The sequence below is a fragment of the Dendronephthya gigantea genome, unplaced genomic scaffold, assembly GCF_004324835.1.
Source record: "Dendronephthya gigantea isolate DGI-Jeju-01 unplaced genomic scaffold, DenGig_1.0 000095F, whole genome shotgun sequence".
NCBI classification, from domain to species: Eukaryota; Metazoa; Cnidaria; class Anthozoa; order Malacalcyonacea; family Nephtheidae; genus Dendronephthya; species Dendronephthya gigantea.
In genome coordinates this window covers 146,909-163,225 of record NW_021163105.1, presented here as the reverse complement: position 1 = coordinate 163,225, position 16,317 = coordinate 146,909, and the positions used below count along the sequence as shown (strand labels likewise).

Sequence of the window (16,317 nt, the reverse complement as noted above, 5' to 3'; positions counted from 1 at the left end):
GCTCTGAAAATGGTGTTAGTTCAATGTATAAAGCGGCAATAACTGTATTTCTTGTTCTTCTTTTCCAGAGTGAACGTGGAGGAGAACATCGGTTCATTTAACTTGACAGTATTACGAACACAAGGCACATTTGGTGAGATCGAAGTGAATTACTATGTCAGAAGAAGAACTATCGGTGAAAATGATTTTAGCCTCTATGGCAAGCTTGAAGCGGGAGGCGAGGGAACTTTGAAGTTTCTTGTTGGACAACGAAGACAAAATATCACAATCTTCATCAATGATGATACAATACCAGAAGGAGATGAACTCTTTGAAGTTCACTTGAAAAAAAAGACGAATCAAGACTTTGAATTAGGAAGAGACTCAATTGCTTACGTCACTGTACTTGTAAACGATGCTGGCAACGGGATATTTAGGTTCAGTCAGGGATCTCTAGATTTAACTGTTGATGAGCCGGGTAGTCGTCATGTTGGTACCACCCGGGCGAACTTTGTGGTAGAAAGAGACAACGGTACAATAGGGGATGTGGTCATAGGATGGTCCATTGTAAACATCACTGCGAGGGCGGATTTCAAGGCTGTGAATGGTTCCATCCTGTTCAAAAATAACCAGCAAAAGAACTCGTTTGACGTTGAAACTGTGGTGGACACCACACCAGAAAAAGAGGAACGCTTTTTGGTTGTTCTCTCTGTCATCAGAGGTAAGATTGATAGAACTATACATAAGTTATAAGTTAGTTGGATTTGGGTTTCCTATCTCCAGTAATAACACTGGATCAATATTAGATGATCCAACAAAAAGATTATATTTCTCAGGTGGTGGAGATCTGAAGTCGCCAAATAAAGCGTGGTTGACTATCAGTGAAAACGACGAGCCTTATGGCGAACTAGGATTCGCCGTAGCTCCACGAACACTAAATATCGAAGAGACGGTTGGTTATGTCGGGATTAAAGTCCTTCGACATAAAGGAACATACGGTACAATCACCGTGGACTATCAAAGTATTTCGCAGTCGGCAGATAGCTCCGAGGGTACGCTCATGAAGTTCGGGGTGTTTCAAGGTTTCCGGACGAAAATTGCTCGGAAATGGTATCCATTCTCAGCTTATGGTAAACAATATCTTTTACTTGGCGCGGGCAATGGTTCTAGTCTTGTCCATGGTAACGATAACGCGTACCTCGGCTCGGGGCTGTATTATTGGCAAGGGTTGTACACACATATTACGGTATGTGAAACTATTTCATGGTCTATTTTACATTCTTACAACACTCTCAAAGTTACTACTTAATTAAGCTTATATTGCCTTTAACGACTTTTCTTATTTCGTTTCGTGCATCAATTTAGAACATCACTACCAATAACCCAGTTCAATTTGAATCTTTCCAAATCGACGGCCAACACTTCATTGCTGTGGCCAACCATGGCTCCGAGGACAACTATGAAATAAACTCAACAATATACAAGATGTTTAGGAATGGAACAGTTTCACATCATCAGAATATCTCAACAAAAGCTGCGTCGGATGTGAAGTTCTTTAGACCGCTCGGAAGTCGTGATTCGTATCTTATCTTTGCAAATATGAAGGAGAATACTGGAAATACAGATGTACTGACTAAGGTAAGATTTGATCCAGTTAAGCTGTGCTTATTCTGTGTTTATTCTGGGCGTATTCACAACGTTTCTCGTTTGTTAGGTGTACAAGTGGTCTAATCATCGTTTTGTTGAACACGGACGCGGGCTGACGTGTCGTGGGGCCTCGGGTCTAGCTCTCTTCACCGTGAATAGTCGTGACTTCCTCGCTATCTCCAGTCTCTTTGACAGCGTGAACGGTAAATACCAGAGCAGATCCGTCATTTTTGAATGGAAAAACGGTCAATTCAAGTCTTTTAAGGAAATCGACACGAACGGAGCCAATGGAGTAGAATACTTTCAGTTAGATGATGAACATTATTTGCTCTTTGTAAACTCACATTCTTTCCCTGTTCTGTACAAGTGGAACGCTGGAGGATTTGTCTTGCAAACAAATGTACCAATTACTGATGCAAAGTCCGCGAGAATGTTTTCAATGGATCAGGAAGGTGCGGTGATAATGTATCGTAAATTATCATTTGCGTGTGGCGTTTTATCTGTCATTAGATTATAAATAATTCTATGTTCTTTTCTTAGCGTTCCTTGTGAGTACTTCATCTGAGGGAAACTCCCATCTTTGGAAATGGAACAGTCGGGGATCAAATTTTCATTTTTACACGGTTAGTAAACACTATGTGAAAAGCATTTTCAGTGCATAGACACAATTGCTGAAATATCTGTTTATTATACTTAGAATGTAACTGCATATGGTACCGAAGACGTCCAACCAATCACAATTCAAGATTCTGTGAATCATAACATCACGCTATTGGCTGTTGCCATGACAGCAACCAGCGAATCACGTCTACTTCAACCTGCAATGGTTTCCGCTCAAGCTGACTTCATCCCAAGGTTTGGAAGCAACGAACTTTGTAATAATGTGAAACTCGTTTATACTCTCGACGTCTTTCAGTTCTAAACTGTCAAATACCTCCCTTATTATTCATTTCACAATTCTTCTTTTCACAGGAAAGGTCAACTCATATTCAATAACGAGGACACGGAACTTAGTTTCTATGTCACTATTTTCAATGATTCCATTTCTGAACCGGACGAGACTTTCCTCGTCACACTTAGCAACGCTACAGGCGGAGCTGTGATTGGTCCAAATGGTAACTTGGAGGTGAACATCTTATCCAATGGAAATCCTTATGGTCGTATTGAATTCGCAATGAAATCTCGGAATATTGTCGTTGACGAGAAGCTACGTGATTGGGTGTTATATTTGGAGGTGTTGAGACAACAGGGGAGTTATGGCAGGGTTATAGTAGCCTGGAACAAAACGGATAATGTTTCGGTTAGTGATCTTCATGGTGAAAATGACGTGTATCCAGCTTCGGGTACGATCGTGTTTTTGGAGGGAGAGACAAAGAAGACGATAAATCTTACGATTGTTGCCGATGATATCCCGGAGGTTAACGAAGTTTTCAAAGTGAGGTTAGTGGGAAGAACTATAAAATGAAGGCATTGCTTATTTCTCTGTGTGTGGATTATATTGTACATCACATTGACACGATGTTTCTTTGTATTTCAGTTTGACGTCTTTGGTAGAAGATGGCTCAAATCTTCCGCAACAAGGTGCAACAATCAACTCTGCTCGATCCACCTCGACTATCATTATTCGAGCTAACGACGAGCCCCATGGAATTGTGGGATGGCGGCGCACCAACGTTCTTGCGCAGGAATCTGAAGCAACAAACAGCACAGTACAGCTGATCATCGAGAGACAGCTAGGGTCAATTGGTGATATAAAGGTCTTGTATAGTACACGTGAGGCGACCAGAAATGCTTCAGCTAATGAGAGACCTGCCGTCCCGAACCAAGATTTTGTTCCTGTGTCCAGTGAGGTTATTATGGCAGACGGCGTTAACATAACGAATATCTCAATTCATGTGATACATGTAAGTTTGATAATCCTCCCAGGCTAAGCTTTTGAACTGCACAATTCTTATAGAGATAAATGCAATGATATCTTCTAATCCATTTCATTGTTCTTTTCAACCTAGGACAATAATGCAGAGATAAATGAAATATTCTACGTCAACATTACAGCAGTTCAACTCCTTGAATCGTATGCACACCCTCCTGAAAACTCTCCACGTATCAACCCATCCAGTCAAGTAGCCAAAGTCGTTATCTCAGAGAACGACAATACACGGGGGGAACTGAACTTCAATATCAGTCATTTAGTAGATCCTAGGACGGGGATCATCAAGATTAATGAGGACATCGGGGTACTTCGGATACCTTTTGTCCGTTCAGGGGGTACATATGGTACAGTTGGTTTTGAGTATCGTCTTGTCCCTAAAGATGTCAACGACAATGACTACACGCCCACTAGAGGGAAAATAGTGTTCCAGCCAAATGAAACATCCCGTGTTTTGGACATTAACATAACTGACGATGATACTGCGGAAGTTGCCGAGCTTTTCCGTTTGGAGATGACGCAGCCGATTGGGGGCGCGAAACTGGGCACAAAACGAGAAGTGACGGTTGAAATACGAGCTAGTGATCAACCACATGGGGTGTTTGAGTAAGTTAATTCATTCATACTGAATCTATTAGGTCACCCTAGAATCATCATCTCTTATTGATCCAGTGTTACTACAGAAAGAAACCTAAACTAAATTAACTTTATTTATACTGGATAATTCTAAAATGCACTCTTTGTTCAGATTTTCATCAGCGCAGACAGTGCTACTGGAGGAGGGTCGCGAGGCTCGCTTAAAGGTCGTGCGATTACAAGGAAGCATCGGTGAAGTCCGTGTTTTTTGGAATGTCAGCAGTGGTGCTTTTCCTGATATATATCCAGCTAATGGAACCCTCTCATTCCAAGACGTAGGTTCTTTGAATTTGTACTGGTAAACATATTCTTAGGATGCTGGTAATTTTCTAGTACGAAATTTCCCATTTGACAAGGATTTATTTGCGTCCAATGGTAGAAATCAGTGTTAGCTTATTCATTCATTATTGTTGGATTTATGAATCACTAGAATGTCACCAGCCAAGTTATTCGGATACGAGCCCGCGCGGATGATATTCCTGAAGGCGACAAGATGTACGTGTGTTACTTGGTGTCAGCTGATAATGACGGTGTCATTGGCAGCGAGAGAAAGTTGGTGATACGTATTGATGCCAATGATGATGGTTATGGACTAATGGCAATAAATCCAGCCACGTCGCTGGTCTATGTTGGTGAACCAGACTCATCTTCTAGTAGTGGAAGTGTAGTCGTAAGGTAAGTAGAACGGACAAGTTTGTTGCCTTTCTTTGTCAACAGAGCGTGATTTAGCTGCGGTGATTGTGTTGACATCTTTGTTTGTTTGAATTTAGTGTAATTCGTAAAGCTGGTACGTTTGGAACAGTTCTAGTGGATTGGGACCTAATATCTGATGATCACGCGTCAGGGCAGGCGGCCAGAACATTTAACACAACAAAAGGGATTATCGTGTTTGATGATGGCGTTAGAATGAAAAACATAACACTTTATGTAAGCCGAGGATCACAAACATATTAACTCCGATTCCTGTTTAACTAAGTTTTTGTGTGTTGTTTGGGATTTAGAAGATGTCCCAACCTAGACCTTGATAGGAAGACAACCCCTCTTATTATGGCTTAGAAATGATTTACAACCATTGATTTACAATCTTATGAAGACTTCTTGTATTTTAGGTTAAACAAGATTCAGTCCCGGAAGAGACTGCAAACTACACCTTACGTTTGGTCGGAATACTCAACGCTCGGATTGACCAATCAGCTTCGCAGGCGTCTGTTGTTGTTGTGTCTAGCGATCATCCTTACGGCATTATTGACTTCGATAGCGCATTGACGTATAACGTCTCCGAGGACGTGGGCCACGTGATCCTAAAAGTTATTCGCAACAAAGGAAATACCGGAAGACTGCTGGTCACGATTAACGTGTCTCCATCTGGTGCGACTGAAGATGATGATTTTTCTTTGTCACCAAAAGGTCTGATTATTTTATTAAGCTACTGGTATAAGTGTGACTAAAATGATTTTGATTTAAACCAGGTAGACATAGCAGTATTTAATGTCCTTTCTATCCCAAATTCCTATAGTATTAACCATTGAAGACCAGAAAGATACCGGTTCAATTAATGTGTCGATACATGCCGAAGATTTGCCGGAATTATCCGAGTCATTTTCGGTCAGTTTGGGAAAGATTGATCTCGTTACGTCACGATATATTAACTACGGTTACATGAATGGCCTGCAAGTTGATATGCCGCCTGAAGTTGGCCCAAGGAATAAGGTGGTGTTCACGATCTTGAAGAACGATGATGCCAACGGAGTGGTAGAGTTCAGGCAATCCAAGGTGGTCGTTCATGAACATGACAGGCGGGTTATCGTGCAAATCTTGCGAACAGGTGACTAACTGTGCTTGGTTTTTGCTGCAAAGTTCTTCAACCTGCGCTTAAATATCACACAACTCTCGTGAACTTTCCCGTACCATTATTGTCGTCTTAATCAATAACATCAACTTTTTCATCTTTACTTTTTTAGAAGGTTCATTTGGTTTAATACGAGCACAATATACTGTTACCAACATCACAGCAAAATACGGAGAAGACTACCTTCTCTCTGATGGCGACGTCGTCTTTAGCAATGGTCAGAACACAGCGAACTTGAGCATCACATTGTTTGACGACAAACTTCCCGAAGACAGGGAGTCGTTCCGTCTTGATCTCACTTCTGTTAGTGGCGGTGCGAGACTGGGAGACCGAAGAAGGCTGGAAATAGTCCTGGAGACGAGCGATAATCCGGATGGATTGTTTGGTTTTCAAAACAAGACTCGACTTGTGTTCGCAAATCCAACTAAGATACTCGACCTAAAGCTGGGCGTTGCCCGAATAGACGGGGCGAGAAGTTTTGTGCGGGTAAGAAATCCCTGAATGATGTGTTTCTAGAGTCAAAGGAGAGGAAAGAGAACCATCGCTCATGATTCTCATTCTTTTATCTTACTCAGGTCAGTATTCGCGTGTTCAAGATATTTCCAAGTCCAGGTGTGATCACAGAAGATATTGAACTTCAAACAAGTGAACTAACTTTTCAAACTGGAGAGTTTGGACCAAAAATGTGCGAGATATGGGTTTTGCCTTTCGTAAGGGAACGGGAAGTTGAAGAGCATTTCCAAGTGTCAATAATAGGCGTTTCAGGAAACGCTTCCATTGATAGTCTCTCACAAAATATCACTTTGGTTATTCTTAAGCGTGGGATGCCAAATGGACTGTTTGGATTTAGCCGTACAAGTGCAACACAGACCGTCAGTGAAGATTCTTCTGATCCTGTGGTGCTAACTGTGGATAGAAAAGAGGGACGTGAAGGGACAGTCGAGGTAAGATAGCTGTGTGTATGCGATTGTACAACAATCGTTCTGAAGATCTTCCCTTGAGGTTTGGTAAGGATCATTTTGTAGCTCATTTGGGAGGAACGCAATCACCTGAAGACGAATCTTTGCATAGTTCCTTTTTTCTTTCAGTTGAAATGGGCAATTTCTGACTCAGATGGGGCAGATTTTGTAAACAGCAAAGGGACGCTAACGTTTCTTGCTAACGAACAACGGAAGCAGATCTCGTTGAAGGTTAAGAACGACAATATTCCGGAATTGAGTGAGAAATTCACCGTGACACTTCTCTCCGCCAATGGCGGCGGAGATATTGATCCTAGTTCTAGCAACGCTACTGTTGTGATAAGGTATTGAAATATTAGCGATAATTTAATCCAACTGAAACAAGCCTTCGTTCGCTCTTGCTCTCTTATAATCTTTCACGCATTTTTATTTAGAGCGAGCGATAATCCTCACGGAATATTCCGCATTGGTTCAAAAACTCAACGTATCACAGTTGAAAATGATCTTAGCCGTGTACTTAGCTTCACAATCCAACGGAGCGAAGGAAGATTTGGTGATGTTCGTGTAAATTATCAACTTGTCTATTCCCGAAACTATCCAGGATCTTTGAACGGATTCCTCGTCATACGAGATGGGAAAAACGAGAAAACAGAGTCAGTCGTTTTGAACGAGAACACGTTTTTGTATTCCTCGTCACACTTTACTTTGACTCTATCAGGAGTAATGTTTCAAGGTGATGGCGTGTCAGATATTCTTCCGAAATTGAATCCGTCAGCTTCAACTGAGGATATCAATGTCCCAGAGCTTGCTGCAAACTCTCTGGTGAAGTTTAAGGATGGCTACAAGGCCCTTACAGTAAATCAAGGTATAGTGTAATTGTTGAATGATGATAGGATAAGAAGAGACAGGATTGTATGAAAGCACAAAAAGTTTTTCTATTTTTCCAATTTAATATTGAAACAATCTCTCAATAGATAACCAAGTTCCCCGTGTCATAGTCACACGTGATGGTCTCTATGGCAACACCACAGTGTCAATAGCAAGTGGCTATCCTCCGGATCAGTATTCCGGTTTTACGAAAGGAAAAGTACAAACGTCATTGTCGAATTTGACATTCCAAAGGAACGTGAGAGAAATGGAATTTAGTATCAAAGTCACTCCAGTGCTTGTACCTCGTCAAAAGATGGTGTATGCTGTATATCTGTCTGGAATAAAGACGCCCCCAAATGTTCATGGGGGAGCAAAGATTGACGAGTCTGCGCAGACTAGTGTTATTGAACCGGGGGGTGTGTTTGTTGTCTCTACTGAAACCCAAAACATTATTGTCAAAGAGAACGAAACAGTAAGTACATCTTGAGATAGTAGAGGATTTCTGGAGGTACTAAGAGATACCTTGTCGTGTTCGGTTGAGTGGAAGCATTCTTACATACAAATTGAAGTTACTATCAGGCGCCAGTATATTGCAGGATTTGACTCAGGTTTAAATCACTAGAACCAAATTCACCCTCCAACATGCCTAATATGCCCTCTGAAAATTTTTTTATCATTATCCAGGCTGTTTTGACTGTCTACCGGCTCTTCAGTACTCTGGGGACCATTCAGGTCGCGTACAAGACACAACCCACCTCCAAAGCTAAACCAAACCAAGATTACCTCGACACTTCATCTACGCTAACTATGATGGACGGTGAATATCGCAAAGACATTAAGATTGGCATCACAAATGATAATTTACCAGAGCTTGATGAAATATTTAGTGTACAACTGACAAGTGTTACTGGAGGTAAGTAGAAAGATCAAACCCAAACTAAACTAACTTCATTTCTGCTAGATAGCTCCATCAGTTCTAAACTCTTCTTCTTTTCTTCACATTAACAGGGAATGCACGTTTGGGATCTAACAGAACTTCAACAATCACAATTCAAGACGATGATAGCCCTCACGGTGTCCTCTCTTTCCACTATCACTCCATCACAGTTCAAGAAAACATCAGCGTTGTTGATGTCACTGTTTCTCGCACCGGAGGTACATTTGGGGACGTGGGTGTATTAGTAAGAAGTATTGGTGGAGGAGAGTCGTGGACGTCAGGTGCAAGAGAGGATATACGTAAACTTCTTGATACACGAGAACGTTCAAAAATTGCTGTAATCGGCGACGACTATTACAGTTTGAGTGACAGGCTTCTGTTTAAAGTAAGTTGATGAGAGATTGACATTCGTAACTGTTTGGACTTCCTTCTAATTAAAGTAGTAAACCTACATTTCTTGCATAAATGACCTTTTTGTTTCTTCCCAACTATAGAATGATGCCTCTGCGCCTTCAGGTGGTCAGAATATGTCAGTAAAACTGCGTATTAAGAACGATGATATTCCTGAAGTCGAGGAAGAAATCTTTCTGTTCTTGTCAGAGCCAACTGGAGGAGCCATCCTCGCAAATCCTTCCACTGGAGGACAGAGTTGGGCCGTAGTTAAGATTGCTGGGAATGATCTTCTGAATGGAAAAATCTACTTTGAGGCAAGCTCGCTTACGCTGGATGAAGACAACAGTCCTGCAGGTACAGACTCTCAGTATCTATTGTAGGTAGTATCCTACAATAAGCTGTCGTGGTTCGTGTCTAAACCAGTCCAGTTTCTGATCATTTTTAGGGGAAATCAAAGTGATGCGTACTCATAATTTGGGAACGGCTAATGTGCTATGGCAAACGTTTAATACCAAGGAGGATCTTGAAGAAACTTCAGGGAAGATAACGTTTGCTCCAGGTCAATCAACTGCGCTACTCCGTTTGAAATTAAAAGAAGACAACGTAAGTAAATTGATTTTCAAATGAAAATGTGCTCGCGTTTATCATACTTAAATAGATAATCTTTTTGAAATTTAGGATCCTGAACTTCCAAGTAATTTTACCGTGAAACTGATGTCTCTTGTCGACACGCCTGAAGGTGTTCTTGATTTAACTGCAAATGTTGTTACGGTAATGGTGGCAGCCAGTGATGATCCTGCAGGAGTAATTGGATTTGACCAGGACTCGAGGTAATGCAATTATCAACTAAGTTGTAAGCACTAATGGTAAATGTGCCTTTTGCCGTAATTTAGAGAAGTATTTTGTTTCACATCCAGACATCAAACTCTTTCACGATATTCCTCTCTTTAGAAATACTGCTGTTGATGTTTCCACCAATTCCGTGAAGCTTGACGTCACGAGAACACAGGGTACCTATGGACGGATCACTTTATCTTATAAAACAACAATGTTAGCCGAAAAGCATACTGATAACGACCTCGTTATCAACCGTGCAATAGAGAGCAAGGATTACATTAAAACACAAGGAATGTTGGTCTTTGAGCCGGGAAAGGTAAGATAAGAGTTGCTGGATAACTAAACACTATATCTATTGCCATTTAGTTGATGAGAAATGGCTCTCATAGTGCTGTTGTCTGCATGGAGTTCAAAAGAACGGACATATTTTTAAAACTTAACCGTTTTTTACTCCTTGTTTCTCTCAGCGAAAGGCAGACAAAGAGATTGTTATCGAGCTAACTCCTAACTCAGCTTCGGACACGTCGTATCCCAAAGCTTTCAATGTGACGCTTTTTAATCTCAGCACTGACGCGAGATTGCACGAAAAATATTCAAAAACGATGGTGATCATTTCCAACGCCGCACGGACAACACAGTTTTTGAAGCTCAGATCTGATTCTCTCAAAACTCCTTTGTCCAATGAGGATATGACGAGGATTCTGCAGTCGCTATATTCGACATTAAACCAGGACACGTTGCAAGCAAGCCATGTTACGATCACAGCTAATGCTCTAAACACAATCCTGAATGATCTTGGGGAAAGAGCAAACGAGAAAGACAGAATATTGACAAGCGAATTGAGTGATCTTTTCATGAATGTTTTTGATATGTTATTGAATCCAGAGCGAGCGGATTTCAAGGGAAAGTCGCAGTTTACAGAACCGTTTGTTAAATATGCATTTGCTTTGCTTAACGGTGAAGCCTGTCCAGGGTCACTTGTTGTTAAAAAGAAGGGAAAATATGCAACAGTGGAAGGAAGAAGACGTTATGAAAAGGATATTAATAAACTAAAAATAAAGTCAAGGTATTTTATTCTCTTTATATTGACACCCATAATCTTCTCTGCAATGTCTATACCACCTCTTCAATTCATAATATCTCTGACAGCTCTCCTTCATCTCTTCTTATTACGTGTCCATATCATCTCAACCTTGCTTCCCTCATCTTCTTTGCTATGCCTACCACCTCACATCATCTTTCCTTGTCTCAATTTGCCCTTTACTTCGTTTTTGGATAACGACGATATATTAATAGCGGTCTGTTTTTGACAGCTCTTCCAAAAACTACTTCACATATCCCTCGAATATCTACCAGCAAACGACAAACTCTGCTGGGAAGTCAGAGAAATGTGCTGATGTTCATTTCATCGAGTACCACACTACCCATTGGTTTAATAAAGATGATAATGAGAACATCCTGAATAACCAAGTCTTGTCAACGTCTGTCAGGAATTCATCAGACACCAACCCTGGTCAAGCTTCATCGTATTATAGAATATACACTGAGGACCGACGAGTCACGCCAAAAGGTGCCGAGTGTTTAAAATGGCACAAAAATGCTTGGGACAATAGCATCTGCTCTGTGAAGGCAAGTTTCATGAAACTAAACTAGCTAATTTAATTTATGTTGGATTGCTTTATCAGTTTATAAAATTTCAACGCTTGTTTGATGATATTACTAACTAGAAGGTGGCTAAAACCAAGTATTTCTGTCTTTTAGGACGAAACCGAAGATTACGTTGAATGTGAATGCAAACATTTCTCAAACTTTGCTGTTCGTGCTGAAAGCGACGACCGCGTTGGTTATGAATTTTACTTTTTCATCGCAGCATTTATTTGCATGATTTCATTTTTCCTTGTAATCGTGTCTCATCACATGTGTTCACTGGAAAACACCTTCTCTGCCAAACTTCTTATGCACATGTTCTTTGCTGGTTTTGCCTTACACGTAAGTGTTCGAATAACGCTGTTAGTGGCTGTTTATTTTGTTAGTTTTGTTTTTAATAAACTCAACAACACGTTTGAAACTAAACGTTTTCTTCCCAATAGCTCTTGGTTGTGGTTGCTGCGTATATCAGTCCAGACTTGACTGACAAACCCGAGGAATGTACAACGTTAGGAATCCTCATTCATTACTTCCTTTTGGCACATTTCTGTTGGATATTTGTCCAGGTAATTGCTGTTACTCTCGATGCTGTTTTCTAGACATGAATTGCCTCTTGTTAGACATCGTCCATTTTACTTTACAGTGCTGTAACCTTTGGAGGATTCTTGTGTTGAACGACGAACATACGAATCGCAAGTTCATCCTCTATTTCATGCTTGGATGGGGTAAGAAAAGAATTGATGGCCTGGTTGATTTTTTCTGTACAACTTTAACGTGTCTTTCAAGAACTGACGAGTCTGCCTTTCTTTAGGTATTCCTGTGCTTTGCATTGCAATGTATGTCATTATAACTCACGCTCTTTATGACTGGGGTATCACAGAGATTTACGCAGATGTTCACAATAATGGTGATATGTAAGTTAGTTAGTTTATATCAGTACTAAATTTCACCCATTGAACGCGTTTAAAACCGTTATGAAAAACCACCATTATTTTTCAATCTTATCAACAATTTTCTGATCTATTCTAGGTGTTTCATTCCTAATATTTACGGCGTTCTCGCAAGTGTCTTGGGACCAGTTCTTCTTTTCCTGCTTGCTGTCGGTGTCTTGACGACACAAGCCTATCAAGTTACGATACAATGGAAGCTCTACGATGATATCTTCAGAGGACATCATAACGTCAAAGGTACAAGAGTGATCTGTGCAAATATCGATGCACAAACAACCGAACTACAGAATAATTTGCACTTCTTTATTCCTACAGAGGTCTTGCATCTTTGGATTGTTTTCTTCGGAATAACAATGACTTGGCTATTCGGTGGTTTGCATTTGGCTTTTGGGAAGCTATGGCTTGCCATTCTCTTTTCAATCTTTGATCTTGTTACTGTAAGTAGAGTCGAAAATAGACACAAACTACGATGGTTTTCATGAAGTAATGTCCTTCAAATATTCGTTCTTATACCCCGGATTTATCGATTTAATCTATCCTATATTTTAGGGATTGTATGTCTTCATGGTCTACTTTGTTCTGCGTAATCAATGTCGCAAGAAATATCGTGATGAGTCCTATCTTTTACACGCAAGTTCACCATCGCTTCATAATCCATCACCGACTGACTATCTTGCGGAAAGACCGGTGATGTATGACGCGCAAAGCATGAACAGTGTGCCGAAATCGGAGCTTCGGCTATCACCGCCTGATGGAGTAAGTGACGTTGGAAACTTGACAATTTTACTTTAGCTTGCCTTTGTATGAAACATACTAATTTTCCATGTCTGTTGTAGAACGAATGGGAAGATTACGAATACGAGGGTACAACCCCCAAAAGCAGTCGTAGAGGATATAATGACGCCCCCCTGGCAGAGATTAACCCGCTCTATGACGCCTGGAATGGTGAGAAACTCGGTGGGGAAAGCAACGAAGACATCATCGAAAAAGAAGAAGAGGAACTATCTGAAGATCTCAATGAGTTGGTACGCGCCCTGAAGACTGGAGAGACTCTTCCAGACGAGCATGATGGGAAAGATATAGTCGAATTATCAAAGCAGGACCAAATGAAGACAGATAAGTTGGAGTTACGTCGGGTATCCATTGCTGATACGCATGTCTAGTAAAATGTTGTAGTAAAATTTGGAAATAGTTCTAAGAAAGAGTTAAGAGGTTCACAAGTGTCACTTGCCAGGCACAATTTAAAGCAGTTGTCGAGTGATTCTTGCGAAGAAGTATTTTTAAAACGATGTAAAAACTTTTTGTAAAATAAAGTAAAATTAGGTTCACGAGTATGACTTTCCGCGAAACACACAGAAAACCATACGAAGAATGGCCGACAATTTTTACAGCGACTTGTATTTAGTGCGACTTTTTGTCCACGATTCGGGTGGTTAAGAAGAAAACAAAATGGCAGCCGGCTGGTGTTGAGAGAATTTTTTTTTACTTTTGCGAGTTTATAAATAACTCACGAAAGCAAGAAGTGAGCTCTTTGAGAGCCTGATGGATCAATCTTTGACATCTGGGCCGCTAAAATTCAAACCGAGACGTGTTAAAAACCAGAATATCGTATGGAAACTTCGTCAAAGAGAGACACATCTGTGCAAACCTGGGACACATTTTCACCGGGCAAGGTCATTTAATCAGAATATTTTTCCAAACTTTACCATTGTTAACGTTGAAAAACCGCCGTGTTTTTTGAGAAAGTTCTCGCCGGATGGTAGACATTTCGTTGCGTTTTCACTCGACCAAAGTTCATTGGAAATCTATGAGTTTCAAGGGGCGTGTGCTGCAGGCGAGATGCTCGCTGATTCAAAGATAAACCCATCAACGATACGCAGCAAATTATTTTCGCAGTTTTTCCGTTTGCTTGCGGTTACAACTGTGGCTCCAAACAATGAACATCTCAACCGAGAATGTAGTTTGTTCACGGATGATGGTCGTTATGTGATAGTCTGTTCTGCTTGTCAACTTCCTGAAGAACCTCACCCTTATTTTTACGATGTATACCGTAACAACGAGTCTGTCACCCCACACCATCAAAGGTGTGCACTGGAGGACTACACCCTGCACTTAATCGACCTGTACACAGGAACCCACTCTGATTCACGGTCCTTCAAGTGTGACAAGATTTTTCTTTCTCATAACCAAGGACTGTATCTGTACAAAGATCTACTTGCTGTGTTATCAGTCCAGCATCAAACAATTCATATTTTTCAAGTCACCTCTGATGGTCATTTCATTGATGTGCGGACGATAGGGAGATTTTGCAATGAGGATGATGAAATGATGGCGGCTGCTGTAAGACCTCAAGAAAATCGTCCTTTCAGGCCATATAACGAGAAATGTATCAATGGTCTTAAACACAGGTTGCTTGTATTCCTGTGGAGAAGAGCTCAAAGTCTTGGCACTCTTCTTGCAATTAGAAGGTTCTACCAGCATTTTGATTTGTTTCGAAATCTTAAAATGTGGAAAATGCAACTGTTAGATGAAGATCATGTTTTCATAAAATATGCGAGCGAAGATGTGGTTACGCTCAGAGCTAATGACCCAAACTCTCAACCCTCATTTTTTGTCATCTATAACATGAAAACAACTGAGATCTTATCTGTCTACGAAAACACCTCTGAGGAACTACTCGATGTCTTTGAGCAATTCTGTGATCATTTTCGAAATGCAATGCTTCATACGGTTGGTCAATTTACCTGCTCCGCATCCAGCAATATTCATGCTCGGCAAATCCTAAGACGTTTCAAACACACCATTATCAATGCCAAGTATGGTGGTCAGACAGAAGCAATCAAAAGGCTCTTGGCACAGCTGCCAATCAGTTCTCAATCCTACAGCAGTAGTCCCTTCCTTGATCTCTCCCTGTTCAGCTACGATGACAAATGGGTGTCGGTCATGGAGCGACCAAAAGCTTGTGGTGATCATCCAATCAGGTAAATTATATTCTTATATTTTAAATTGATGTGAATTATTCCTGCTTAATTTCTATATTTTACTCTCTGCAATGGCGTTCAGTTGCTACATCTATTTCAACTACCAGGTTTTATGCACGTGATTCTGGATTGCTCAAGTTCAAGATACATGCTGGTTTCCTTGGTCGTCCATCCCCCCCGTCTGCTCGTCGTTTGGTTGCTTTCACTTTCCATCCTTTTGCACCTTTTGGCATTTCAGTTCAAAGAACGAACGCAGAGTATGTCGTGAACTTTCACATCAGACACAACGATGAAACTACAGATCACATGTGACCACTCTCTGCATGTGGTGTTCGGAAAAGTTTCTTCAGTAACTCGTTACGAAGCGTTGTAATAAAAAGCGTTGTAACTCGTTACGAAGCGTCGTATGTACCATACGCCTTACCTTGCGTCTTACCCGGCTAATAGCTACGGTTAACACTGGGTCTGTTTGTATAAATAAATATGTTATCAATTCATTTACGAATTTACGAATTTGTGTATCTTGCAGATATGTAATTTTATTCACATTTTTACATATTTCATACAGTGTACATTATTTTACATTTTTTGAAATGTTTCTTTGCAAACGTACAGCAAAGCTTTGCGCTTGACTTGTGACTCAACACAATATCAACAGTCAGACGTAATAAGAAATGCATAATCTTTCCACAGTCTACGTGA

At 40.7% G+C, this 16,317-nt stretch overlaps 2 protein-coding genes across 3 annotated transcripts in view; both read left to right on the top strand.

Moving 5' to 3' along the window:
- Positions 1-13,958, top strand: part of LOC114533908 (adhesion G-protein coupled receptor V1-like) — a 28,994-nt gene extending 15,036 nt beyond the window's left edge. For both annotated transcript variants that reach the window (XM_028555538.1, XM_028555539.1), the window contains exons 37-71: positions 69-700; positions 816-1,225; positions 1,345-1,617; positions 1,694-2,078; positions 2,167-2,249; positions 2,324-2,481; positions 2,599-3,066; positions 3,164-3,530; positions 3,636-4,162; positions 4,305-4,467; positions 4,623-4,867; positions 4,963-5,119; positions 5,302-5,599; positions 5,709-6,017; positions 6,154-6,527; positions 6,617-6,985; positions 7,130-7,344; positions 7,435-7,865; positions 7,975-8,342; positions 8,555-8,783; positions 8,879-9,192; positions 9,302-9,554; positions 9,646-9,803; positions 9,879-10,030; positions 10,152-10,353; positions 10,505-11,103; positions 11,351-11,666; positions 11,799-12,026; positions 12,128-12,250; positions 12,328-12,409; positions 12,496-12,598; positions 12,714-12,871; positions 12,950-13,071; positions 13,184-13,390; positions 13,471-13,958. In XM_028555538.1, coding sequence (XP_028411339.1) covers positions 69-700; positions 816-1,225; positions 1,345-1,617; positions 1,694-2,078; positions 2,167-2,249; positions 2,324-2,481; positions 2,599-3,066; positions 3,164-3,530; positions 3,636-4,162; positions 4,305-4,467; positions 4,623-4,867; positions 4,963-5,119; positions 5,302-5,599; positions 5,709-6,017; positions 6,154-6,527; positions 6,617-6,985; positions 7,130-7,344; positions 7,435-7,865; positions 7,975-8,342; positions 8,555-8,783; positions 8,879-9,192; positions 9,302-9,554; positions 9,646-9,803; positions 9,879-10,030; positions 10,152-10,353; positions 10,505-11,103; positions 11,351-11,666; positions 11,799-12,026; positions 12,128-12,250; positions 12,328-12,409; positions 12,496-12,598; positions 12,714-12,871; positions 12,950-13,071; positions 13,184-13,390; positions 13,471-13,797 — 9,805 coding nt within the window. In that variant the 3' untranslated portion in view covers positions 13,798-13,958. The remainder of the gene's footprint in view (positions 1-68; positions 701-815; positions 1,226-1,344; positions 1,618-1,693; positions 2,079-2,166; positions 2,250-2,323; positions 2,482-2,598; positions 3,067-3,163; positions 3,531-3,635; positions 4,163-4,304; positions 4,468-4,622; positions 4,868-4,962; positions 5,120-5,301; positions 5,600-5,708; positions 6,018-6,153; positions 6,528-6,616; positions 6,986-7,129; positions 7,345-7,434; positions 7,866-7,974; positions 8,343-8,554; positions 8,784-8,878; positions 9,193-9,301; positions 9,555-9,645; positions 9,804-9,878; positions 10,031-10,151; positions 10,354-10,504; positions 11,104-11,350; positions 11,667-11,798; positions 12,027-12,127; positions 12,251-12,327; positions 12,410-12,495; positions 12,599-12,713; positions 12,872-12,949; positions 13,072-13,183; positions 13,391-13,470) is intronic.
- Positions 13,959-14,009: 51 nt separating this feature from the next.
- Positions 14,010-16,149, top strand: LOC114533909 (DET1 homolog). The gene is made up of 2 exons (XM_028555540.1): positions 14,010-15,615; positions 15,723-16,149. Exons 1-2 carry the CDS (start codon positions 14,177-14,179, stop codon positions 15,925-15,927), a joined length of 1,644 nt encoding a protein of 547 aa, XP_028411341.1. The 5' UTR covers positions 14,010-14,176; the 3' UTR covers positions 15,928-16,149.
- Positions 16,150-16,317: the final 168 nt, after the last annotated feature.

Excerpts from the sequence above, each read along its gene's own strand:
- LOC114533909 (XM_028555540.1), top strand. The coding sequence starts at position 14,177 with ATGGATCAATCTTTGACATCTGGGCCGCTAAAATTCAAACCGAGACGT. Across the intron at positions 15,616-15,722 it reads TGTGGTGATCATCCAATCAG|GTTTTATGCACGTGATTCTG; the intron begins GTAAATTATATT and ends TTCAACTACCAG.